The 22,666-nt window shown below is 48.3% G+C and overlaps 1 protein-coding gene across 1 annotated transcript; it reads right to left on the reverse strand.

The window, feature by feature from the left end:
- Positions 1–20,497: 20,497 nt before the first annotated feature.
- LOC109734662 (eukaryotic translation initiation factor 5A-1) lies at positions 20,498–22,466 on the reverse strand. The gene is made up of 6 exons (XM_020293864.4): positions 22,327–22,466; positions 22,073–22,219; positions 21,278–21,400; positions 21,130–21,186; positions 20,972–21,046; positions 20,498–20,881 (listed from the first exon to the last, which is right to left on the reverse strand). Exons 2-6 carry the CDS (start codon positions 22,196–22,198, stop codon positions 20,777–20,779), a joined length of 486 nt encoding a protein of 161 aa, XP_020149453.1. The 5' UTR covers positions 22,199–22,219; positions 22,327–22,466; the 3' UTR covers positions 20,498–20,776.
- Between the last annotated feature and the right edge of the window lie 200 nt (positions 22,467–22,666).

Here is a 22,666-nt window from a genome sequence, read left to right on the forward strand (position 1 = left end):
TCGAACGTAGGGAGGCTCCTCAAACAGAGACAGAGCTCGGCCCGCTTCCTCTCTTCCTGTGCCTTGATGGCGGGCTGGTACTTGGGCCCTTCGATATTGGTTTGGACTTCGGCAGCTAGGGCCGCTATGTGTTTCTTGGTCTGGAGCGAGCATTCCGTATTGCCATTGACTGTGATGACGCCCTTCGGTCTGGGCATTTTTAACTTTAGGTATGTGTAATGGGGACGACATTGAAACGAGTGAACGTTGTTCGGCCTAGAAGTGTGTGATAGCCACTGCGAAGGGGGACAATCTCGAAGATCAAGTCTTCCCTACGGAAGTTGTCCGACGAGCCGAACACCACTTCCAAAGTCAGGGTGCCCGAGCTGCGGGCCTCCATGCCTGGGATTACCCCCTTAAAGGTGGTGTTACTGGGTTTGATCATTGACGGGTCAATGCCCATTTTCCTCATTGTATCTGAGTAAATCAGATTGAGGCTACTACCTCCGTCCATTAAGACTCTAGTGAGGTGGTACCCATCGATAATGGGGTCGAGAACCAGGGCCGCCGACCCTCCATGACGGATACTGGTCGAATGGTCCCTGCGGTTGAACGTGATCGGGCGCGCTGACCATGGGTTAAATTTCGGGGCTACAGGCTCTACGACGTAGACGTCCCGAAGTGTGCGTTTCCGCTCCTTCTGGGTATATGGGTGGCGTAGATCATATTCACCGTCTTTACCTCGGGAGGGAATTTTTTTCTGGCCCCCATTGTTCGGCCTACGAGGTTCCTCGTCATCCTTGTTGTGGGGGCTTTTGCCTGTGTCCTTGGCTGTGAGCTTGCCGGCATGTTCGATGTGCCATGGATCTGGCAGGGCCTGTCCAGAATTGTGTCCAACTTGGTGGGTCCATCCCGGTTCCCTTTAGAGGGTTTCTTCCGCGGTCTTGATTTGGAATTGTGAAATCCGGCGTTTACTGCCGTGTCTTCGGCTTCACTGTCATTGTGGCGATGCTTATTTCTGTTGCGCTGTGGTTTCCCGTTTTCGTCCCGGACTTCTGAGGTGCCGGGGTCTTCGCGGTTGGTGCTTCTGAGAGCCAACCAGCTATCCTCTCCTGCACAAAAGCGGGTCATGAGAGAGGTGAGTGCTGACATTGTCCTTGGTTTATCTTGGCCTAGTTGGCGTGCGAGCCATTCATCCCGGATACTATGTTTGAACACGGCTATAGCTTCGGCGTCCTGGCAGTTGACGATTTCGTTCTTTTTGGTCAAAAACTGGTTCCAAAATTGCGGGCTGATTCGTCGGGCTGTTGGACCACATGGCTCAGGTCACCGGCGTCTGGAGGCCGAACATAAGTGCCTTGAAAGTTAGGTCAGAAAGCATCCTCGAGCTCTTCCCAGCTTCCTATGGAGTTTTCAGGGAGGCTGTTGAGCCAATGCCTAGACAGTCCCTTGAGCTTAAGTGGTAGGTATTTTATGGCGTGGAGACTGTCTCCTCGAGCCATATGAATGTGGAGAAGAAAATATTTGATCCATACTGTCGGGTCTGTTGTCCTGTCGTACTGTTTGATGTTTACGGGTTTAAACCCATCGGGGAACTGATGCCGCATTACCTCATCCGTGAAGCACATCGAATGAGCGCGCCCCTGACCTGGGCTACATCACGTCGGAGATCGGCTGCCATATCGGCCCGGTGCTACTCCCGGACTCTATCGTTTCGGTCACGCCAACTTTGGTATCCGTCCCTTCCAGCAGGGGCGTAATCTTGAGATCCATAGATGGATCTTGTCTGTCCTGCTCTAATGGCTAGGTCGTGACGGAGATCATATTGGTATTCTGGTTGTGCCGCCTCCTTGCCTTTACGGCGAGGGGGAGTGGGCGGGTATTCGGCCTCTCCACCTGGCTTGTCCCTTCCTCGAGGGGGCGATTGGGCTGGTCTGCCTGTGTGTATCTTGGTGGCGTGGGCGGAAGGGCCTCATCGTCGAATTGTGGTAGCAGCTTCCGCTTTGGGTAGCTTCTGGTTTGTTGTTGGTAGCCGTACCCCTCTTCGGCTGCTAGGAATTTTGTCCATCTATCGTTGAGGGTCTTTTTCTCGGCCTTCAACTGTCGCTGCTTCTTCTTCAAGCGTCGTGCGGTGGCTATGAGATGCTGCTTGAACCGCTTTTGGTCCAATGGATCCTCCGGAACGATGAAGTCTTCGACTCTGAGGCTGACCTCCTCTTCGGAGAGAGGCATGTAGTTGCTAACTTCAGAGTCGTTGGGGTCCTCGGGGTTATACTGAGCCCCATGCCCTTCTGAGCCATCAGGATGTTGCTCAGGAGCGGGGTCACCGAGGTCCTCCGCTTTGTTCGGGGTGTCATCCTCTCCGGTGCCCGTGTTGCTTTCCCTTCCTCGATGCCCCTTGGATCTTCGGTGTTGCCTCCGGCGTTTGGGCGGCTCCTCACCGGGCTTGTTACTATCTCTCCTGGGGGTGTCGTCCCCGTTATTAGTGCCATCATCATTTTCCTTGGGGGTGTCCACCATGTGGACATCGTAGGTGGAGGTGGTCCTCCATCGACCAGTGACGGGAGGGGTGGTGTCAGCATGGGCCATGGCTTTGCTGTCGTCGGCCTCCCCAGAGGCGTAGTCCAGCATGTCGGTTAAGTCCTCAACAGTGGCTACTAAGTGGGTGGTGGGTGGGGCGTGAAATTCCCTATGGTCCGCCTCAAGGCCCCGCTGAGCGTAAGCCGAGGATGGGCCATCCAAGATAGTCATCATATGGATCCGGTCTAGCGCCTCGTTCATTAGGGCGAGAGTAGCCGGGTCAGATGTGACGCCCCCGATTCAATCGTACACTAATCATACACGCAAACGTGTACGATCAAGATCAGGGATTCACGGGAAGATATCACAACACAACTCTAAAAATAAAAATAAGTCATACAAGCATCATAATACAAGCCAGGGGCCTCGAGGGCTCGAATACAAGTGCTCGATCATAGACGAGTCAGTGGAAGCAACAATATCTGAGTACAGACATAAGTTAAACAAGTTGCCATAAGATGGCTAGCACAAACTGGGATACAGATCGGAAGAGGCGCAGGCCTCCTGCTTGGGATCCTCCTAAACTACTCCTGGTCGTCGTCAGTGGCCTGCACGTAGTAGTAGGCACCTCCGGTGTAGTAGGAGTCGTCGTGGACGGTGGCGTCTGGCTCCTGGGCTCCAGCATCTGGTTGCAACAACCAGGTAGAATGGAAAGGGGGAAAAGAGGGAGAAAAGCAACCGTGAGTACTCATCCAAAGTACTCGCAAGCAAGGATCTACACTACATATGCATGGGTATCTGTGTAAAGGGGCAATATCGGTCGACTGAACTGCTGAATGCCAGAATAAGAGGGGGATAGCTAGTCCTGTCGAAGACTACGCTTATGGCCACCTCCATCTTGCAGCAGGTAGGAGAGAGTAGATGGTAAGTTCACCAAGTAGCATCGTATAGCATAATCCTACCCGGCGATCCCCTCCTCGTCGCCCTGTTAGAGAGCGATCACCGGGTTATATCTGGCACTTGGAAGGGTGTGTTTTATTAAGTATCCAGTTCTAGTTGTCATAAGGTCAAGGTACAACTCCAAGTCGTCCTGTTACCGAAGATCACGGCTATTCGAATAGATAAACTTCCCTGCAGGGGTGCACCACATAACCCAACACACTCGATCCCATTTGGCCGGACACACTTTTCTGGGTCATGCCCCGCCGCGGAGGATCAACATGTCGCAGCCCCACCTAGAATCAACAGAGAGGTCAGCACGCCAGTCTAAATCCTATGCGCGCAGGGGTCTGGGCCCATCGCCCATTGCACACCTGCACGTTGCGTACGCGGCCGGAAGCAGACCTAGCCCCCTTAATACAAGCGCGAGCTTACGGTCCAATGCGGCGCGCGCCACTCAGTCGCTGACGTCAAAAAGAGCTTCGGCTGATACCACGACGTCGAGTGCCCATAACTTTCCCACGTAGTTGGTTAGTGTGTATAGACCAAATGGCCAGACTCATATCAAATACCAAGAACTCGTTAAGCGTGTTATTTTAAAGTAACCGCGAACGCCGACCAGGGCCAGGCCCACCTCTCTCCTAGGTGGTCTCAACCTGCCCTGTCGCTCCGCCACAAAGTAACAGTCGGGGGCCGTCAGGAACCCAGGCCCACCTCTACCGGGATAGAGCCACCTGTCCTTTCAGCCCCCTCATCAGAATCACTTGCGGGTACTCAATGAGCTGACCCGACTTTAGTCATCACATGTGTCATGTATATAAAGTATATAGTATATACCCGTGATCACCTCCCTAGTGATCACGGCCCGATAGTATAGCATGGCAGACGGGCAAGAATGTAGGGCCACTGATGGAACACTAGCATCCTATACTAAGCAGTAGGATAGCAGGTAAGGGTAACAACTGTAGCAACAAATGACAGGCTATGCATCAGAATAGGATTAACCGAAAGCAGTAACATGCTACACTACTACAATGCAAGCTGTATAGAGAAGGAATAGGCGATATCTGGTGATCAAGGGGGGCTTGCCTGATTGCTCTGGCAAGAAGGAGGGGTCGTCAACAGCGTAGTCGGTCGGGGCACCAGCAGCGGCGTCGGTCTCGTAGTCTACCGGAGAGAAGAGGGGGAAGAAACGATGAATACAATGCAAACAGATGCATAACGATGCATGACATGACAAAACATGATGCTAGGTGTGCCCAAACGCGGTAGTAGGTGATACTGGCGAAGGGGGGAAACATCCGGGAAAGTCTTCCCGGTGTTTCGTGTTTTCGGCAGATGAACCGGAGGGGGAAAGTTGCGAGTTCGATATGTTAGGGAGGTGTGGCGGACGAACGGACTGCGTATCCGGATTCGTCTCGTCGTTCTGAGCAACTTTCATGTACAAAGTATTTTCATCCGAGTTACGGATTATTTAATATTAATTTTTAAAGATTTAAATCATTTTTAGAATTAACAGAATTAATTAAATTAGAAAATGCAATTATGACGTCAGCATGACATCGGGGTGATGTCAGCAGTCAACAGTCAATTGACTTGGTCAAATTGACGTGTGGTTCCCTCTGACCTTAACCTAGTTAATTAACAGGTTTAATTTTAACTATTCAAGTTAACTAGCTAATTAAGCAAGGTTAATTAACTTAATTATATTACTAATTAATTCATTCATTTTAGTATTTATTTTTATTTTCCAATTTTGTTTCACTCTACTTTCTTTTTTTATTTACAGGGGGAGGACCCCACCTGAAAGTGGCTCTGGCCACCTCCCACCTATGCACAAACGCACACAGGGGAGGGCAGAGGGCGCGGCGGCCGGACATGGCCCCGGCGAGGCCATGGCCGTGGCCGACAGTGGGGTAGGCGGCAGGGGACGGCTGCGGGCGCACGTAGCGCACAGGCGACTGGGCTGGCGCGCGGGTCGGGCGCGAGCGGCGTGGGGAGCGCTTGCACTGGGCGCGGGTAGAGCGGGCCGCGGCTGGGCGAGCACGTGCGCGCGCGGTGGCGCATCGAGCAGGGGAGGCCGGTGCGGGCGGTGACGCGTCGGAGGCGGCGAGCGCTGGAACAGGGAGAGGAGGGGAAGGCGAACGGGGCTCACCTCGAGACGTAGGGGGCTGGCAGCGGGCTCGAGGGGGCTCGGGATGGCCGGAGACGACGACGAACAAGGCGGCAGCGACGACGTCGGCGAGCGGGCGTCCAGCGCTCCAGATCGGGGCAAGAGGGAGGAGCTGCGAGGAGGAGAGCGGGGTAGTGCTTGGCGATCCGGTGACGGGGTCGGCGCCGGTGACGGGGTCGGCGCTGGCGACGGCGGACGGCGGCCTTAGCGGAGCGACGACTTGCATCGGGCGCGGGCGTGCGGGAGGAGGGGATCGAACAGGGGCGCCCCTCTCCGGTCGTCAGCGCGTGTGTGAATCGTGGGTGGCGGCGTGCAGGGGGAATGAGGGAGAGATGGGGATCGGGACAGGAGGAGCTAGGGTTAGTAGCGGGGGGTGTTGGGCTGGGCCGACCGGTTGGCTAGCTGGGCCGGTTGGCCCAGCGTGGGGGGGGGTGTTTTACTTTGGTTTAATTCTGGTTAGTATTTTCCTTTTATTTATTTCTTTTAGTTCTTATTTGTTTTTCTTTTAGTTTAAAAAAATACAAAAGTGGCACCTAAAATAGTGTTACAATTTATGCCACTACCACAAACAGTTTAGTACTGAAATAAAATAGTTTGAAATTGTTTATTATTTTAAAGCATTTGAATAACTATTTTTTCACTGTTTATTTATTATAGTGCATTTAAATGCTTTATAAAAGTGTGGTTTCTCCACCAATATTACATATGATTATTTGTCACATGCAGAACATTTTAGCTTTGACATTTGAAAACTTTTATTGTTTGCTTGATTTTGAATTTGAATTCGAACCGGTTTCGAACTAACGCGGGTTTATCAACAGTAACCGAGGTGACGTGGCATCATTAGTAGGGAATTATTGTAGTCTAATTATCCGGGTGTCACAATTCCCCTCCACTACAAGAAATCTCGTCCCGAGATTTAAGAGGTAGAGAGGGGGGGAGGTCTAGTTACGAAATTCCCACGGATCTTCTCGGCCTTGGTTGCTCTTCTCGAAGAGATCGATCCATTACATTGACGTCTTCATTTCTCTGCTTCAAGTCATCATGGTGAAGTCGTCATTTTCTTCGGGAACTCCAACGTACTTACGAATAGGTAAGGGGCAGCTCAGCTACGACAGAATGCTTTTGAGGGAAACAATCTGGGGTTAACCTATGAAATGAGCATAAGCTTATCTCTCGAGTTGAACATATAAAATACATCGAGAGTAAGGTACGAAGGTACAATAAGAGGTTCCAAGCGGATAGATAGTTGCTCAAAGTCTGAACCAGAGTGAGAAAGGGGTTCAGAGCAGTGGGAGTAAGTATTGCGTCTAACACCAGAATAGAGCACTAGGAAGGTGGCCCGTGAATTAAATACGAAGCCAAGCGTGGGGAAAAATCATGAGAAACAGGGTTGTACAGGAAAGTCAGGTTTCGATCCTGTGGAACTGTGGGTTATGGGCCCACCATGTGAGTTAAAAGTAGGAAGGGCGCTGACATCTTGCACGATCATGATAGCAAGGCATGTCAGAGAATAGCCTGTCAGTTATGTCGGCAACAACGTCGGTACCAAGGGCGAGGGACAAAAAGAACCATTTTCCTGCTCGTTGAACGAGGCGGGCCAATAGGCAAAGTTCTCGTCCATCGGTGGTTACCGAAATGTCATCAACAATAGTAACAGGGTCTTACTGACAGAGTTGTACACCGAGGTGTTTACATAAGCAATGAATTATTACTGCTTAGATCATATAGATCACAAGAAAGATTAAACAAAACAATGGAAAGGAAAATGTGTTTAAACACATATTTCAGGGGGTATATCCTTCCCAAGGACAAGCAGGGCATGATATCCATGACGGGATATAACGTAGAAAACTCTTTAGGAAAGGGGAGAGAAATTTCATGACATTACCCATACAATGGTGTTTGGAAAATTGATAAAGAGAATTTAGCATTGTGCTTCAAATGCTCTTATTGATGATCGGAGTACCACAGACATGCTTCGAGATAGCATTGACATGGTCATTAGGTAAAGATCAGGCTGTGGATACACAAAGGATCCATCGGGAACACTCATAGAATAAGTCTTATAATTTCCTCATGGAAGAACGGATAATCTTGCTAAATAAGGAAACTATGACAATAGGTCCTCCGGCCAGGTGTGTTAGGCATGCCATCACCTTACCGGGTCATAAATAGACCAATGTTATAACTCTTGGAAATATGTTCCAACCATCATATCTGACCGAGATTCAGATCTGATTGGTGTCAGGATAACTCAGACTCGGGATGCCTGAGAAGAAAGGTGCAACACAAATTGTCGAAACGACATCGAAGATTCTCGGGAGATGAACTATGGAAGCGAGTTCCGAACAAGGGTTCATCATTAAATCAAGGAGAGGTGAGGAGGTGACTGATTGACTCAGCGACAATCCATTGAGATTTCCAAAAGATGGATTTCCACAACTATGTGAACAAGGAGATAACATTAGCTAGATCGAATGACTTAATGATGTATGCTCGAGGAAAACATACACAGTTAAACATTGGTTGAAATGTGCACCCGAAATATGGGCTAGGTAGCATGATCAATGTTCGAATGATGATTCATTAAGCCATAGACGTAGAATGAAACTATAGACCAATTACTTCAAAGCAATAGGGTTTCTAGAAGTTTAGAATTTACACATCACAGACCATTTGTCAGTATTTCGTTTAGAAACAACACGCGGACCAAGAAAGAATGGTGATGGTGAGAAGTATCGCTGTACCAAGAATTCTTAAGAGGTGGAGTAATCCTCACGACATTCTTGACATAAAAGATGGTAATACTCCAAGGTACAACATATCATAAGCTAGATAGCAGGGAAATCAAGATACAACACAAAATATGAACACGTTTGTGTTGGGGGGAGGCAAGAATGTTGTCGATGATAACACAATTCATCGAGGGGCAAGGATGGTATTTCTCATCATGAACACAGTTGACATCTCGGAAGAAGTCAAAGTGTTGAAGGTGATCCGACACATTTGCCGGGAGGTTTCGAGAGGATGCAATCAAACAACAACAGCAACAAGCAAGGGAATGACGTAGTGACAAGTTATAGGATCAAAATATAAGATGCAAGCTCGGAACCAAGGTTGCCTTTCAAGACAAGCAACATGATGTTGAAAGCTCGACGTAAGTCGTGCTCACACACTGAAGAATTCGTGCACCAGAGAAAGATGAGGTAGCACAGTCAAAGATAGCAAGACCAGGATACAGCCGATAGTCTAGGAATGACCAGATTGAGTTCAGAATTTCCTAGTAAAAATACTAGGGGTATTTGATTTGTAGTGCAGAATAATTTCACTAGTCGGTGTCCTCGGTTGATAACAACCTAGAACCCGTAGAGTGATTACGACAAGGAAAGACATTACTTCAACAAAGTTAGTAAGATGTGGTGCAATGGCAAGACATCTTTGAGATACCAGGGGGTAATACTCGAAGGTTGAACATGATAGAAGTAGTACCGGGTCATTGACCTATGACAGTAGATACTTCAACCTTGCCAAAAATAGATGAGGCACTGGAATGAATTCCCATCAGATATATTAGATCAGGACAGCATGGTCGGAACCATAACTGTAAGGAATCAATTTCAAGAATACTGAAAGAATCATACAGCTGGATAATCATTTTGCAAGAAGCTTTCGAGACGGTCTACATCATTTTCATGGGCATGAACATAAAGTTCAAGGTCGACTCCCACTTCTTTAATGCATATCATTTCATTCACCTCTCGCTTTGATAAAACTGTAGTGTTGGAATTTTATCTGGTAGAACAGCGGAAGAGTATGACTTGTGAAAACTTTCGGGTTCTCACGGATTAGGGGAAGGCATAGGTTCAACCCATCGGGCATCTTAGTAACATATACCACAAGTTTCAAAAGTAAATACACAAGCTCGAAACCATAGCATGGTTGGCCAAGCAGAGGATACAATTTACCAAAGGCATTATGTATCAGCGGAAGAACTCACAAGGTGATTGAATATGAAGGACGCTGTCGGATAAAAATCCAACAATGGATCGGGCGATCCACAACGGAGCTGATGTGAGTATCGATACTCACTCGGAGGAAGAAAGAATGCAGAGGCATCAGATTCAAGAATCACCTGATTAGTCTAATGCTTAAATAGAAAGAAATTATGGTTTCCAAAACGAAGGATCAGAAGCAGACGCTCTGATCAAGGATGGATAAGTTGAAAACACTTAGTTGGACAATCAATAAAGGTTTGAATTGCTGAGAACCAACTCATGTCCGGAATGACGTCTGAGTCAGAAAGATAATTTTTAAAAAGGATAACCTGTTATCGAGGACTACTAGTCATATGGAATTAACCAAGCAGGCAAGAATTTCAAGAATAACAGGCTGTAGAGGATTTTCGAAAGATCGAAAAGTATTCCGAAGAATTTTGTGAGACACGCGAATCATCTGGGGATGAGCGGATACTCTATAAGTGCGAGAAATTATCCGTAGGGATATTCAGGTGGCAAGAACTGCAAGATAGTAGGCACAAAATATTCTCGAAACAATAGAGAGGATTTCAGGGTATCTTGTAATAACAAGATCAACTGGGAATAAAAGTAAGAACGGCAAGTGTATGTATTTATCCATAGGGATATTTCGGTGGTAGGGAATTGCAAAAGCAACGGGCACAAAGTCTCAAAAGAGTATCGAAGAGTAACTTCGAAATCTTCTGGTGCAGCCGGCGATCATCTGGACTGAAGGGGCTCTCCGGGAGAAAGTGTTTTCGAGAACCTAAAGTTAGATTTTTAGAAAATCATTTAACCCGAATAGAGGAGAGATCAGAGTCCCAGAGTAAAGGTCGAGGAGTAAAAGATCCTAATACCAACCAATGGCGACGTGGGCCCGTAAGCCACACAGCCAAGTTAGTAAAATAGTTTTCGGCTTCTAGACTCAACTTCGGTCAAGGAGTTAGAAAGGAGATTCCTACAGGCAGTCAGCTCTAATACCAACTTGTGACGCCCCCGATTCAATCGTACACTAATCATACACGCAGACGTGTACGATCAAGATCGGGGACTCACGGGAAGATATCACAACACAACTCTAAAAATAAAAATAAGTCATACAAGCATCATAATACAAGCCAGGGGCCTCGAGGGCTCGAATACAAGTGCTCGATCATAGACGAGTCAGTGGAAGCAACAATATCTGAGTACAGACATAAGTTAAACAAGTTGCCATAAGATGGCTAGCACAAACTGGGATACAGATCGGAAGAGGCGCAGGCCTCCTGCTTGGGATCCTCCTAAACTACTCCTGGTCGTCGTCAGTGGCCTGCACGTAGTAGTAGGCACCTCCGGTGTAGTAGGAGTCGTCGTGGACGGTGGCGTCTGGCTCCTGGGCTCCAGCATCTGGTTGCAACAACCAGGTAGAATGGAAAGGGGGAAAAGAGGGAGAAAAGCAACCGTGAGTACTCATCCAAAGTACTCGCAAGCAAGGATCTACACTACATATGCATGGGTATCTGTGTAAAGGGGCAATATCGGTCGACTGAACTGCTGAATGCCAGAATAAGAGGGGGATAGCTAGTCCTGTCGAAGACTACGCTTATGGCCACCTCCATCTTGCAGCAGGTAGGAGAGAGTAGATGGTAAGTTCACCAAGTAGCATCGTATAGCATAATCCTACCCGGCGATCCCCTCCTCGTCGCCCTGTTAGAGAGCGATCACCGGGTTATATCTGGCACTTGGAAGGGTGTGTTTTATTAAGTATCCAGTTCTAGTTGTCATAAGGTCAAGGTACAACTCCAAGTCGTCCTGTTACCGAAGATCACGGCTATTCGAATAGATAAACTTCCCTGCAGGGGTGCACCACATAACCCAACACACTCGATCCCATTTGGCCGGACACACTTTTCTGGGTCATGCCCGGCCGCGGAAGATCAACACGTCGCAGCCCCACCTAGAATCAACAGAGAGGTCAGCACGCCGGTCTAAATCCTATGCGCGCAGGGGTCTGGGCCCATCGCCCATTGCACACCTGCACGTTGCGTACGCGGCCGGAAGCAGACCTAGCCCCCTTAATACAAGCGCGAGCTTACGGTCCAATGCGGCGCGCGCCACTCAGTCGCTGACGTCAAAAAGAGCTTCGGCTGATACCACGACGTCGAGTGCCCATAACTTTCCCACGTAGTTGGTTAGTGCGTGTAGACCAAATGGCCAGACTCAGATCAAATACCAAGAACTCGTTAAGCGTGTTATTTTAAAGTAACCGCGGACGCCGAGCAGGGCCAGGCCCACCTCTCTCCTAGGTGGTCTCAACCTGCCCCTGTCGTTCCGCCACAAAGTAACAGTCGGGGGCCGTCAGGAACCCAGGCCCACCTCTACCGGGATGGAGCCACCTGTCCTTTCAGCCCCCTCATCAGAATCACTTGCGGGTACTCAACGAGCTGACCCGACTTTAGTCACCACATGTGTCATGTATATAAAGTATATAGTATATAGTATATACCCGTGATCACCTCCCTAGTGATCACGACCCGATAGTATAGCATGGCAGACAGACAAGAATGTAGGGCCACTGATGGAACACTAGCATCCTATACTAAGCAGTAGGATAGCAGGTAAGGGTAACAACTGTACCAACAAATGACAGGCTATGCATCAGAATAGGATTAACCGAAAGCAGTAACATGCTACACTACTCTAATGCAAGCAGTATAGAGAAGGAATAGGCGATATCTGGTGATCAAGGGGGGGCTTGCCTGATTGCTCTGGCAAGGAGGGGTCGTCAACAGCGTAGCCGGTCGGGGCACCAGCAGCGGCGTCGGTCTCGTATTCTACCGGAGAGAAGAGGGGGAAGAAACAATGAATACAATGCAAACAGATGCATAATGATGCATGACATGACAAAACGTGATGCTAGGTGTGCCCATACGCGGTAGTAGGTGATACCGGCGAAGGGGGGAAACATCCGGGAAAGTCTTCCCGGTGTTTCGCGTTTTCGGCAGATGAACCGGAGGGGGAAAGTTGCGAGTTTGATATGTTAGGGAGGTGTGGCGGACGAACGGACTGCGTATCCGGATTCGTCTCGTCGTTCTGAGCAACTTTCATGTACAAAGTATTTTCATCCGAGTTACGGATTATTTTATATTAATTTTTAAAGATTTAAATCATTTTTAGAATTAACAGAATTAATTAAATTAGAAAATGCAATTAAGACGTCAGCATGACATCGGGGTGATGTCAGCAGTCAACAGTCAATTGACTTGGTCAAACTGACGTGTGGTTCCCTCTGACCTTAGCCTAGTTAATTAACAGGTTTAATTTTAACTATTCAAGTTAACTAGGCTAATTAAGCAAGGTTAATTAACTTAATTATATTACTAATTAATTCATTCATTTTAGTATTTATTTTTATTTTCCAATTTTGTTACACTCTAATTTCTTCTTTTTATTTACAGGGGGAGGACCCCACCTGAAAGTGGCTCTGGCCACCTCCCACCTATGCACAAACGCACACAGGGGAGGGCAGAGGGCGCGGCGGCCGGACATGGCCCCGGCGAGGCTATGGCCGCGACCGACAGTGGGGTAGGCGGCAGGGGACGGCTGCGGGCGCACGTAGCGCACATGCGACTGGGCTGGCGCGCGGGTCGGGCGCGAGCGGCATGGGGAGCGCTTGCACTGGGCGCGGGTAGAGCGGGCCGCGACCGGGCAAGCACGTGCGCGCGCGGTGGCGTATCGAGCAGGGGAGGCCGGTGCGGGCGGCGACGCGTCAGAGGCGGCGAGCGCTGGAACAGGGAGAGGAGGGGAAGGCGAACGGGGCTCACCTCGAGCCGTAGGGGGCTGGCAGCAGGCTCGAGGGGGCTCGGGATGGCCGGAGACGACGACGAACGAGGCGGCAGCGACGACGACAAACGAGGCGGCAGCGACGACGACGGCGAGCGGGCGTCCAGCGCTCCAGATGGGGGCAGGAGGGAGGAGCTGCGAGGAGGAGAGCGGGGCGGTGCATGGCGATCCGGTGACGGGGTCGACGCCGGCAACGGCGGACGGCGGCCTTAGCGGAGCGGCGACTTGCATCGGGCGCGGGCGTGCGGGAGGAGGGGATCGAACAGGGGCGCCCCTCCCCATTCGTCAGCGCGTGCCTGAATCGTGGGTGGCGGCGTTCAGGGGGAATGAGGGAGAGATGGGGATCGGGACAGGAGGAGCTAGGGTTAGTAGCGGGGGGTGTTGGGCTGGGCCGACCAGTTGGCTAGCTGGGCCGGTTGGCCCAGTGTGGGGGGGCTGTTTTACTTTGTTTTAATTCTGTTTAGTATTTTCCTTTTATTTATTTCTTTTAGTTCTTATTTGTTTTGCTTTTAGTTTAAAAAATACAAAAGTGGCACCTAAAATAGTGTTACAATTTATGCCACTACCACAAACAGTTTAGTACTGAAATAAAATAGTTTGAAATTGTTTATTATTTTAAAGCATTTGAATAACTGTTTTGTCACTGTTTATTTATTATAGTGCATTTAAATGCTTTATAAAAGTGTGGTTTCTCCACCAATATTACATATGATTATTTGTCACATGCAGAACATTTTAGCTTTGACATTTGAAAACTTTTATTGTTTGCTTGATTTTGAATTTGAATTCGAACCGGTTTCGAACTAACGCGGGTTTATCAACAGTAACCGAGGTGACGTGGCATCATTAGCAGGGAATTACTGTAGTCTAATTATCCTGGCGTCACATCAGAGCATGAGGTTTCTTCAGAGTTGACCTCCGGTGTGATGGTGCGGCGAGGGGTGAGTCCGGCCAGGGCTGACTCCCGGTCTTCGGACGCCGAACTTATATCAAGGTTCAAACCGGGTCCACCACAAGGAGGAAGAGTCCGGCTGGGGTTAACCCTGGGTCTTCGGACACCGAAATTGCCTCAGGGCTCAAAGCCAGGTCCGTGGTAAGGAGGGGGGGTCCAAATGGGGTTGACTCCTGGTGTTCGGACGCGGTAGTCGTATCCAGGCTCGAAGCCGAGTGCGAGGTGAGAGCCGATCCGGAGATCGGTACCGGAAGATGTCCCAAAGTGGATGCTTCAAGGTCCATAGGCGCCTCACACGAGGTTGAAAAGCCAGTGAAGATCAGATCGCCCCGAGTGTCTGCGACAAACTCTAGGTTACCACACCTGATTTGATGCTCAGGGGCGAAACTGTCGACCTGGTCCAGATGACCGGCCAAGTCGACGTGCAGAACGATGCTGCCGAACGCAAAAAGCTGGTCTGGGACGAAGATGTCCCCGGTGCTGATGCCATCTCCGATGATCAGGCAAGCCATCGGTCCTTTGACGATCCAATAGCGGAACTCTCAATGAAAGCACCAATGTCGGTGTCAAAACCGACAGATCTCGGGTAGGGGGTCACGAGTTGTGGATCTTGGACCAATGGGGAAAAGGGGACGAAGGACACAATGTTTACCCAGGTTTGGGCCCTCTCTAAGAGGTAAAACCCTACGTCCTGCTCGATTATATTTAAGTGTATAGGATGGTTACAGAGTCGATCTACCACGAGATCAGATGAACTAAACCCTAGGCTAATAGGATGATGGTTGTAGTTCTAGCCTCTATGGACCAAACCCTCTGGTTTATATAGACACTAGGGGTATAGGGTTACACATGGTTGGTTAGAACAAGGGAAATAAACACGTCGAATCTTCCATCTTGACTTGGAGGACACACCAAGACTTCGAGGGTTTCCTGTTCGGACACGGAGTCGCCTTGTAGCTCGGTCTCGTAGTAGTCATACCGCGGGCCACCCGCCGGCCCATAAGAAGTTGGTTGGCGGCTCGAGGACCCCCTAGTCCAGGACTCCCTCACATGTGGTGAGAGGTAGTTGAACCGTAACACTGGCAGCCTCCCCCCTGCAATGTCGAAGTTGCCCGTGTTGTTGCTCACAATAGAGGCGCCGACCAGCTCACTCGACCACCCATTGCAGTGGCTTTGGAGAAAAAACAGGGGATGGGTATGGCTATGGACGTCACTAGCTGGAGCAGCGCAGGGAAGATCGGGGTTGGCAAAGGTGGGGCGAAACGAATCATATGAATGTACTGATTTGGGGAGAAAACTGGAGGAAGAACATATGTTAAGCCGAGTGAAGTGATAAGGAAAATGCGGTGGCATGTTGTGGGCGGGGCCACAAGAGAGATGTTGTGCGTGCGTTGGAGATCGATCAGACACTGCAATAGGTCGGATGATGTCAAGCACTTACCTTTGTGTAATTGTGTTTGCGCTATAAATTTGAATTATGGCTCCACTAGTGTTTCAAATCCAAAAGCAGCTTTGCAGTACCCACGCTCAAAATATGTCATAAAAACGTGTATGTGTGTGTGAGAGAAAGAGAGACTACCTAATGCGGAGCATCCTACGAACAACACCATGTCAAGAGTCCGTTTGGCAAGTGACACATGTGACACCTACTTCACATATATAAAGGTGAATCATCTCCTTTACACGTGTTCACTTAACCCCTTCGAGGATGGTATACTACTTGACACCCCTCTCGTGTGCGATAGGTATTACCGGAGCTTCACCATCGACGAGGAGTGTGAGCGCATGTGTATGCCTACACCATCCGCGAGGGAAGCATGGAAGAGAAGTCGGAAGAGAGGAGAAGGAGACGGAGTGGCTACTCGACCCAAGCTGGATGTCCAGACCTCCTCCCGGACATCCGATCATCAGTCGGATCATCCGCATGCCCTCCCGGATCATCCGGCTATGGCAACCGAAGACACCCGAAAGCCATCCCTGGAGCCGGATCATCCAGCCCCCCTTCCGGATCATGCGGGCATCTTCCGGATCGTCCGGGCCTCCTTCCGAATCACCCCGTTGCCTGCACGCATAATAGGCCTAGTGGCCATGACTTTCCCACTTTGCCCCCTCACTTACCCCTTCGTGGACTAGCCTATAAATACCTCTCTCCCACCTCCTTTCTAGGGATAGCTGAGATTAGAACCACACATTAGAGCTTAGCTCATGTATCTCCCCTTGTGGGATTCCTCCTATGGGAGATGAACCATCTATGATTGTCAAGGCCTCCTAAGGAAGAAGGATTCACAAGTGAATCATCAAGACCTCCTAAAGGGGAAGGATTCCCCAAGTGAATCATCAAGACCTCATCTCCTCTTGGATTTGGGATGAACTCTACCTTGTATCTTGTTTCCTTTGATTGTTCATGTACCTTATGGATCTTGTGTGTTTGTTAGTCAATGGATGTGTGATTGGACTTGTTCTTGAGTGTTCCTCTTGTGATTTCTCCTCACTTCCCCTCGTGCTCTCCGTGTTCTTCCTCGTAGCCACCTTCAATTCGTGAACATCAAGACAAATAGGGGCACTTTGGCCCATGCCCTACATTACTATGGTCTAAATCCTATTCATTCAATTCGTTTAAAAATTTGGTTACGGAAAAAATGATTTTTTTCTTCTATCTTATTGATCAACCAAACAAAGTAGGTCGAATTGAAGAAGTGAACACGAATCAAGCATATATGTTGTTACCGAAGTTAATTCAAGTTTTTATGCAATCTTTTGCTTCACTTATATAACTTCACGTTCTACCACCATTCCAGTGATGAAGGGACAAGAGAGTAAGCACACACGGGCTAGAGTACAACTTGAAGGTTTTCAAAATGTCGTACAAGCTACATGTCCTAGTCGGTGAAAGTAATATGGCGGGAGACGAATGGTGATCCCCTTACGTGGGCTATCCTGCCATTTGAGTCACTGGCATGTGGGTCCCACCAAGCATGGGGCCCATCTGTTAGTGACCGAAAGGCAAGGTAAGACAAGGATAGCTACGTCAGAGGATCCATGTCCAGCGGGAGGCATATCCCTTGCCAAACAAGTTATTCCACCGACGATTCGTTGTCGTACTGCCATAAAAGAGTGGTATATAACACTCGATCAAGACACACTTAATACTACCGCCAAAAAAGGTGAAAACCATGTGTTAAAAAAAGGTGAAATAGTGAGTCATCGATCCGCAAGGCCAAAACACTTATGTTTTATGGTACCACTGTTGGTCAAAGTAGTCGCGTGTGTTGAGCTTTTGTGCCATGAATGGCATGATCATGGGTAGTAATAGAGATGTTGAACTTTTATGCCATCAACGTCAGCTTTGTTGTCAAGACATTATCACCATAGACACAACAAACTGACATGGTATATATTAAAGCCACACTCCGACGGTAAAATACATGGTCCCCCACCTTTTGGCGATGAAGAAACAACTAAAGACAAAAACAAAAGGAAACATATTTGAAGCAAGAATGAAAAAACTCCCCTCCACTGGCTAGGATTAGGACATGTACCACAATATCTACTTCATTGTTTGTTAAAGTTGTCACATATGGATTTAAGTGATGTGGAGTAAAGAGAGCAAAGAGAGAATATGTTGTATGTTTACATACAACTTAGATGGTGATTGTGTTATTGTACATGTCCCGATGTTTTTGCTATCGCACATGCCCTTACGATATCGGACCTCCTACTTGGTTAACCCCCTTGGAGCATCTCCAACAATTTCCCAATAAATCATCCCAAACAATATGTTATTAGGCATGCCAATAACAATGCAGATCCCAATAAACACATGATGTTTTTTTATTTGTCTGTACATTTACATATGAAGGCATACACATGTCCATTTTACCATCATAATAATTCAAATAATTACATTTCAAACACACAATTATTCAATGCCATTTCAAATCCACATCTTATGAAACTTAAATGCAAACCCAAACGTAAACATGTAGAAGTTTATTGTCCCTCGAGCTCCCACAAATGTTCAACAAGGCCATCGCGAAGCTGTTCAAGTGGTCTTAGAAGCAATCTATGGACTTGTTGTTTTTCTCTGAGGATTGACAAATGGTATATAAAATTTTCCATTATTCTTATAGTGGAAGTCTTCCTACTGGTCTCGCTCATCCTCAATTATCATGTTTTGCATGACCACACACGTTGACATGATGGACACACGTGACTTTGGTCCAAGTATCATGTAAGACCTCGAATAATGGCAAATTGAGCTTGCATTACTCCCAAATGCTCGCGCGACACCCTTTCTACATGCTTCTTGACGACTTGCAAAGTGAGCTCTTTTGTCGTTTAGGGTTTGATGTTCGACTTTACAGACGTAGACCAAGGAGGATATATGCCAATAACAATATAGTAACCCATGTTGCATTGATGGGCATTGATTTGAAAGTCACCGGTGGTGCCTTCCGTGACAGTTAGGCTTGCAAACAAAGAGCTTTGCAAGACATCTAGGTCATTGTGAGATCATGGCAAACCAAAATGTGATTACCAAATCAATAGATCATCTGATACAACAACTTCAAGAATTATGGTTGGTTGCATAACGATAATGGCCTTTGAAATGCCCATGCCATGCTCTAGGGCATTTCTCCCACCTCCCGTGTATACAATCGATGCTTCCAAGCATACATGGAGAGGCTTTTGATGCACCCACCTGCAAAAGCCTTATTGTCTACTTCAACCTTCATAAATTTCTTCACTCTTTACGGTTGTGCTCTATGCAATTCCAATCCAGCATCATCAGAATCAGTTGGACAATTATATACAAGCATACACACCGACCCCGCAAACTGCTTTGAAGCACTATGGCAAGTTAACAAGTTGCGTTCCCTCGACATTCAAAACCTTCTCCAAAAGTCAGACAGACCAATGGAGCTCATCCAATTACAATGGCGTTCAACAACTCCACCCCAGGAGACGTACACTGAGGCCTCGTTTGGTAATCGGGGACCCCCCCCCCCCCCCCCCTCTCGGATACCCGTCCTTCCCTAGGGCGAGAAACCCGCATGCAATCTACGCCCCGGATTTTCAGGCGACCCATTTGGTAACATCGTGGAAAGGGCTTTCTCGGCCCGATCCTCCCGAAATCCCCGGGCCGCTCGCCCCGACCTCCGCACTCCAAGGGAATTCTCCCGGGCTGCCCCTGTCTCTTTCTTGCAATCTCAATCGCCTTGCCCTCCGTTCTTCTGCTCCTCTGCCTTCGTTCTCTTCCCTCTCCCTTGGTGCCCAAATGGCAACGCGTATTTCACATGGCAGGAGGAGGATCTCATATGAGCGGGGAAATCCCCCTCGGGTGGTTTACTGCCATGGTTTTTTCACCCCAACAACCAAATGAGCCATGAAGGGGTGGGGGGTGCTCATCCAATAACAATGGCGTTCGACAACTCTCCAGTAACAATGGCGTTCGACAACTCCATCCCAGGAGACGTACACTAGAGGGGAGGGGAAAGGGGGTGGGTCTTCACGGTGAACCAGAGACGGATGTGACTGAGCAGGAGCTGGAATTTCCCGACACATGGTAGATGCAACTTGCAACTTGGAAATTATTGGGTGAGATGCAACTTTCCCTCTACACGGGGATGGGATAGGAGTTTTTTGTTCAGCTCCCGCACCATGGGCAGTTTTCTGAGGAAAGGTATCTGTTGAAGATGCTTAGCATGAAAAACAGGGACTGGAGAACTGTAGAATCATTTGCTTTGGGTTTGATTAGCAAGCTTCAGTTTATACCTTATCCTTGCTCGCGAAATCAATATGCCAGTCGCGCTGGAGTTGTTCAACAAACCGGTCGCTATACCAACAGTTCAGGGTTTGGGTTTCTACACGATGATTAAGATTACGACCAAAAGAGGGCCATCTCCTCGGGTGTGGATTCCAACTAGTAAACACATCGTGTATTTTTAGGCACCGGCAAGGCTAACCTCTGGAGAAAATCCGCCAACATAGCATCAACCCAGATACATAACTAACCCAAATGATGGACCAAAATTTCCAAACTACTCTTCTCCAACTACAATAAAACCAGAAAATGCAGCAGAGTCGAACCACAAATAACCCAAACCAATTCATTCATAGAGATAGGGCGGATGAGCAAACCGGAATCTAAGTTCCAGCCACCACTCAGTTCCAATTCCAAAGGGTATTATAATAGAGATAGATAGATAGATAACAAAGTACTAGCAGCACCTCGAGCATTCGGTGTAAAAAACACACAAATCTGGATCAAACTTGTTTCACCCAACAGATATCTTGATGCCTATGTATGTGTATCTCAAACACCCAGAAGCACTAGATACCAAGTATCGCAGGTAGGCAACCACGCACAGCTGCTTACTTGCCACCACCGATTTCCTTCACAGCGCAGATCTGTTCTTCACCCATGGCGGACATCACAGACAGGATCAGGTCCTTGCCATCAGCAAATCCAGTCTTGATCTGCATTTCACAGAGCAAAGAAACATCAAGAGTGTGCAACGGGCAGATATGATGTGCCGCATAACAAGTTTCAATAGCTAGAGCACAGACCTGGCCAAGCAGAACATCATCAGTGGGAAGCTTCAGGTCATCCTTAGTGTTGCCACTCTCAGTGAGAAGGCTGACCTGTAGAAAGCCATCACTAAGTTAGAAACACGGGTAAAGCTTTGCCCATAAATGGAAAAGGACAGATTGAAAATCAAACATACATATCCATCATCAGTTATGTCAATCAGCTGATAATCTTGGCGGTCAACATGGGGGACCTGAACAAATACAACAACAGAGAAAGCTAAATAAGATCTGCTGAATGAATAGCAAGAAACCAACAAAATGAAGCATCTACATGTAGCTTACGTCACAGTTGTGGGATGAAGGAACGATATCCTCAAGCTTCTTTCCATTAAAGATGTCAATGGCAACAAAGTGACACTTTGCGTGACCATGCTTCCCAGTCTTGGAGGTGGAGACCTCAACAACCTAGCACAAAGATTAAACCAAAATGATTCTTCAGACATGCTGGACGACAAAGCAATTTCTGATGGTAGGCAGGAATTATTGAGTTTGGAGCAGCAATTAGACAATCAGATGCGCATAGTAAAACAAAGCAACAATAACCCAACAGGGCACAGCTTTAAACTGATACAAGAACAACTCCTGCGTGGTAGTAGGTACATAACCAGAAACAGTTAAAGTACTTAAATTAGCGTCTGAAAACTGAATAAATAGCATGCCTCAGCAAACTATGAAAGCTACCAACTATGCCAACTACTAATTAAAGAGTTTGCAAATTCCCTGTAAAACGGACATCGCCTTTAATTAGCACCTTGCCAAATCTAGCAGCGTTTTAAGATTTACTGAAACAGGATTCCTAAAATTAATTCAGGAGTGAGGACACAGTCAGAGCTAATGAAGAGATCCTAAGCCATAGCGATGGATATAGGAAATCAAGGTAAATTTGTTATCATGAACCCGTGTATATCCATCCACATCTACAGCAAAGCCTGGTACTTGGACTTGTAGATCTAACAAGTTGCAAATCTGCACCCGACTAGCACAGATCGCCGCAGCAGATTCAGAGACGCATCCATCAACAAACCAGACATAAAATATTTCCTATGGTAACAAGAACAGATCGGGAAAGGCACAGACCTTGCAGGGACGGGCCTTGATGACGATGTGTCCACCCTTGCGGATGGCGCCAGCCTGCTGCGGGTAGGTCTTGGAGGCGCCGGAGTCGGCCTTGGACTCGAAGTGGTGCTCATCGGTGTCCGACATCTCCGACGATCCTCCTGAGTCCTGGAACAACAACGAGGAGGTCAACGGAAAGAGGAGGGTGAGAAGGGCAAACTCGAAATCGACTGGATTTTCCGGCGGATCTGGACTAGCAAGGGGGCGCTGCTCACCGGGGGCAAGTGGGGTGGTGGAGACGAGACGCAGCGGCAGCGAGGGGCGGATGGATGGATCCGGAGGCTAGGGTTCTTGGTTCGCCTCACCTCCCAGCTTTTTATGCGATGGGGATAGCCGCCGCCGGATAGGGCGTTGCTTCTATTGGGCCGTATGTCACATCAGTACGTACTGGGCCTCCCACCGCTCGATATGGATTTGGTCTACCTTTGGCCCATGAACAAGACATGGAGAGTGCGGGAAATATATTCAGCCCACGACCCAGAGTGGACCGTTTTATTTTTCGTTCTTCACAGGAGATAAAAAATAAGGGAGCATGTGATTCGGGAAAAACAAAGC

The sequence above is a fragment of the Aegilops tauschii genome, chromosome 2 (assembly GCF_002575655.3).
Source record: "Aegilops tauschii subsp. strangulata cultivar AL8/78 chromosome 2, Aet v6.0, whole genome shotgun sequence".
NCBI classification, from domain to species: Eukaryota; Viridiplantae; Streptophyta; class Magnoliopsida; order Poales; family Poaceae; genus Aegilops; species Aegilops tauschii.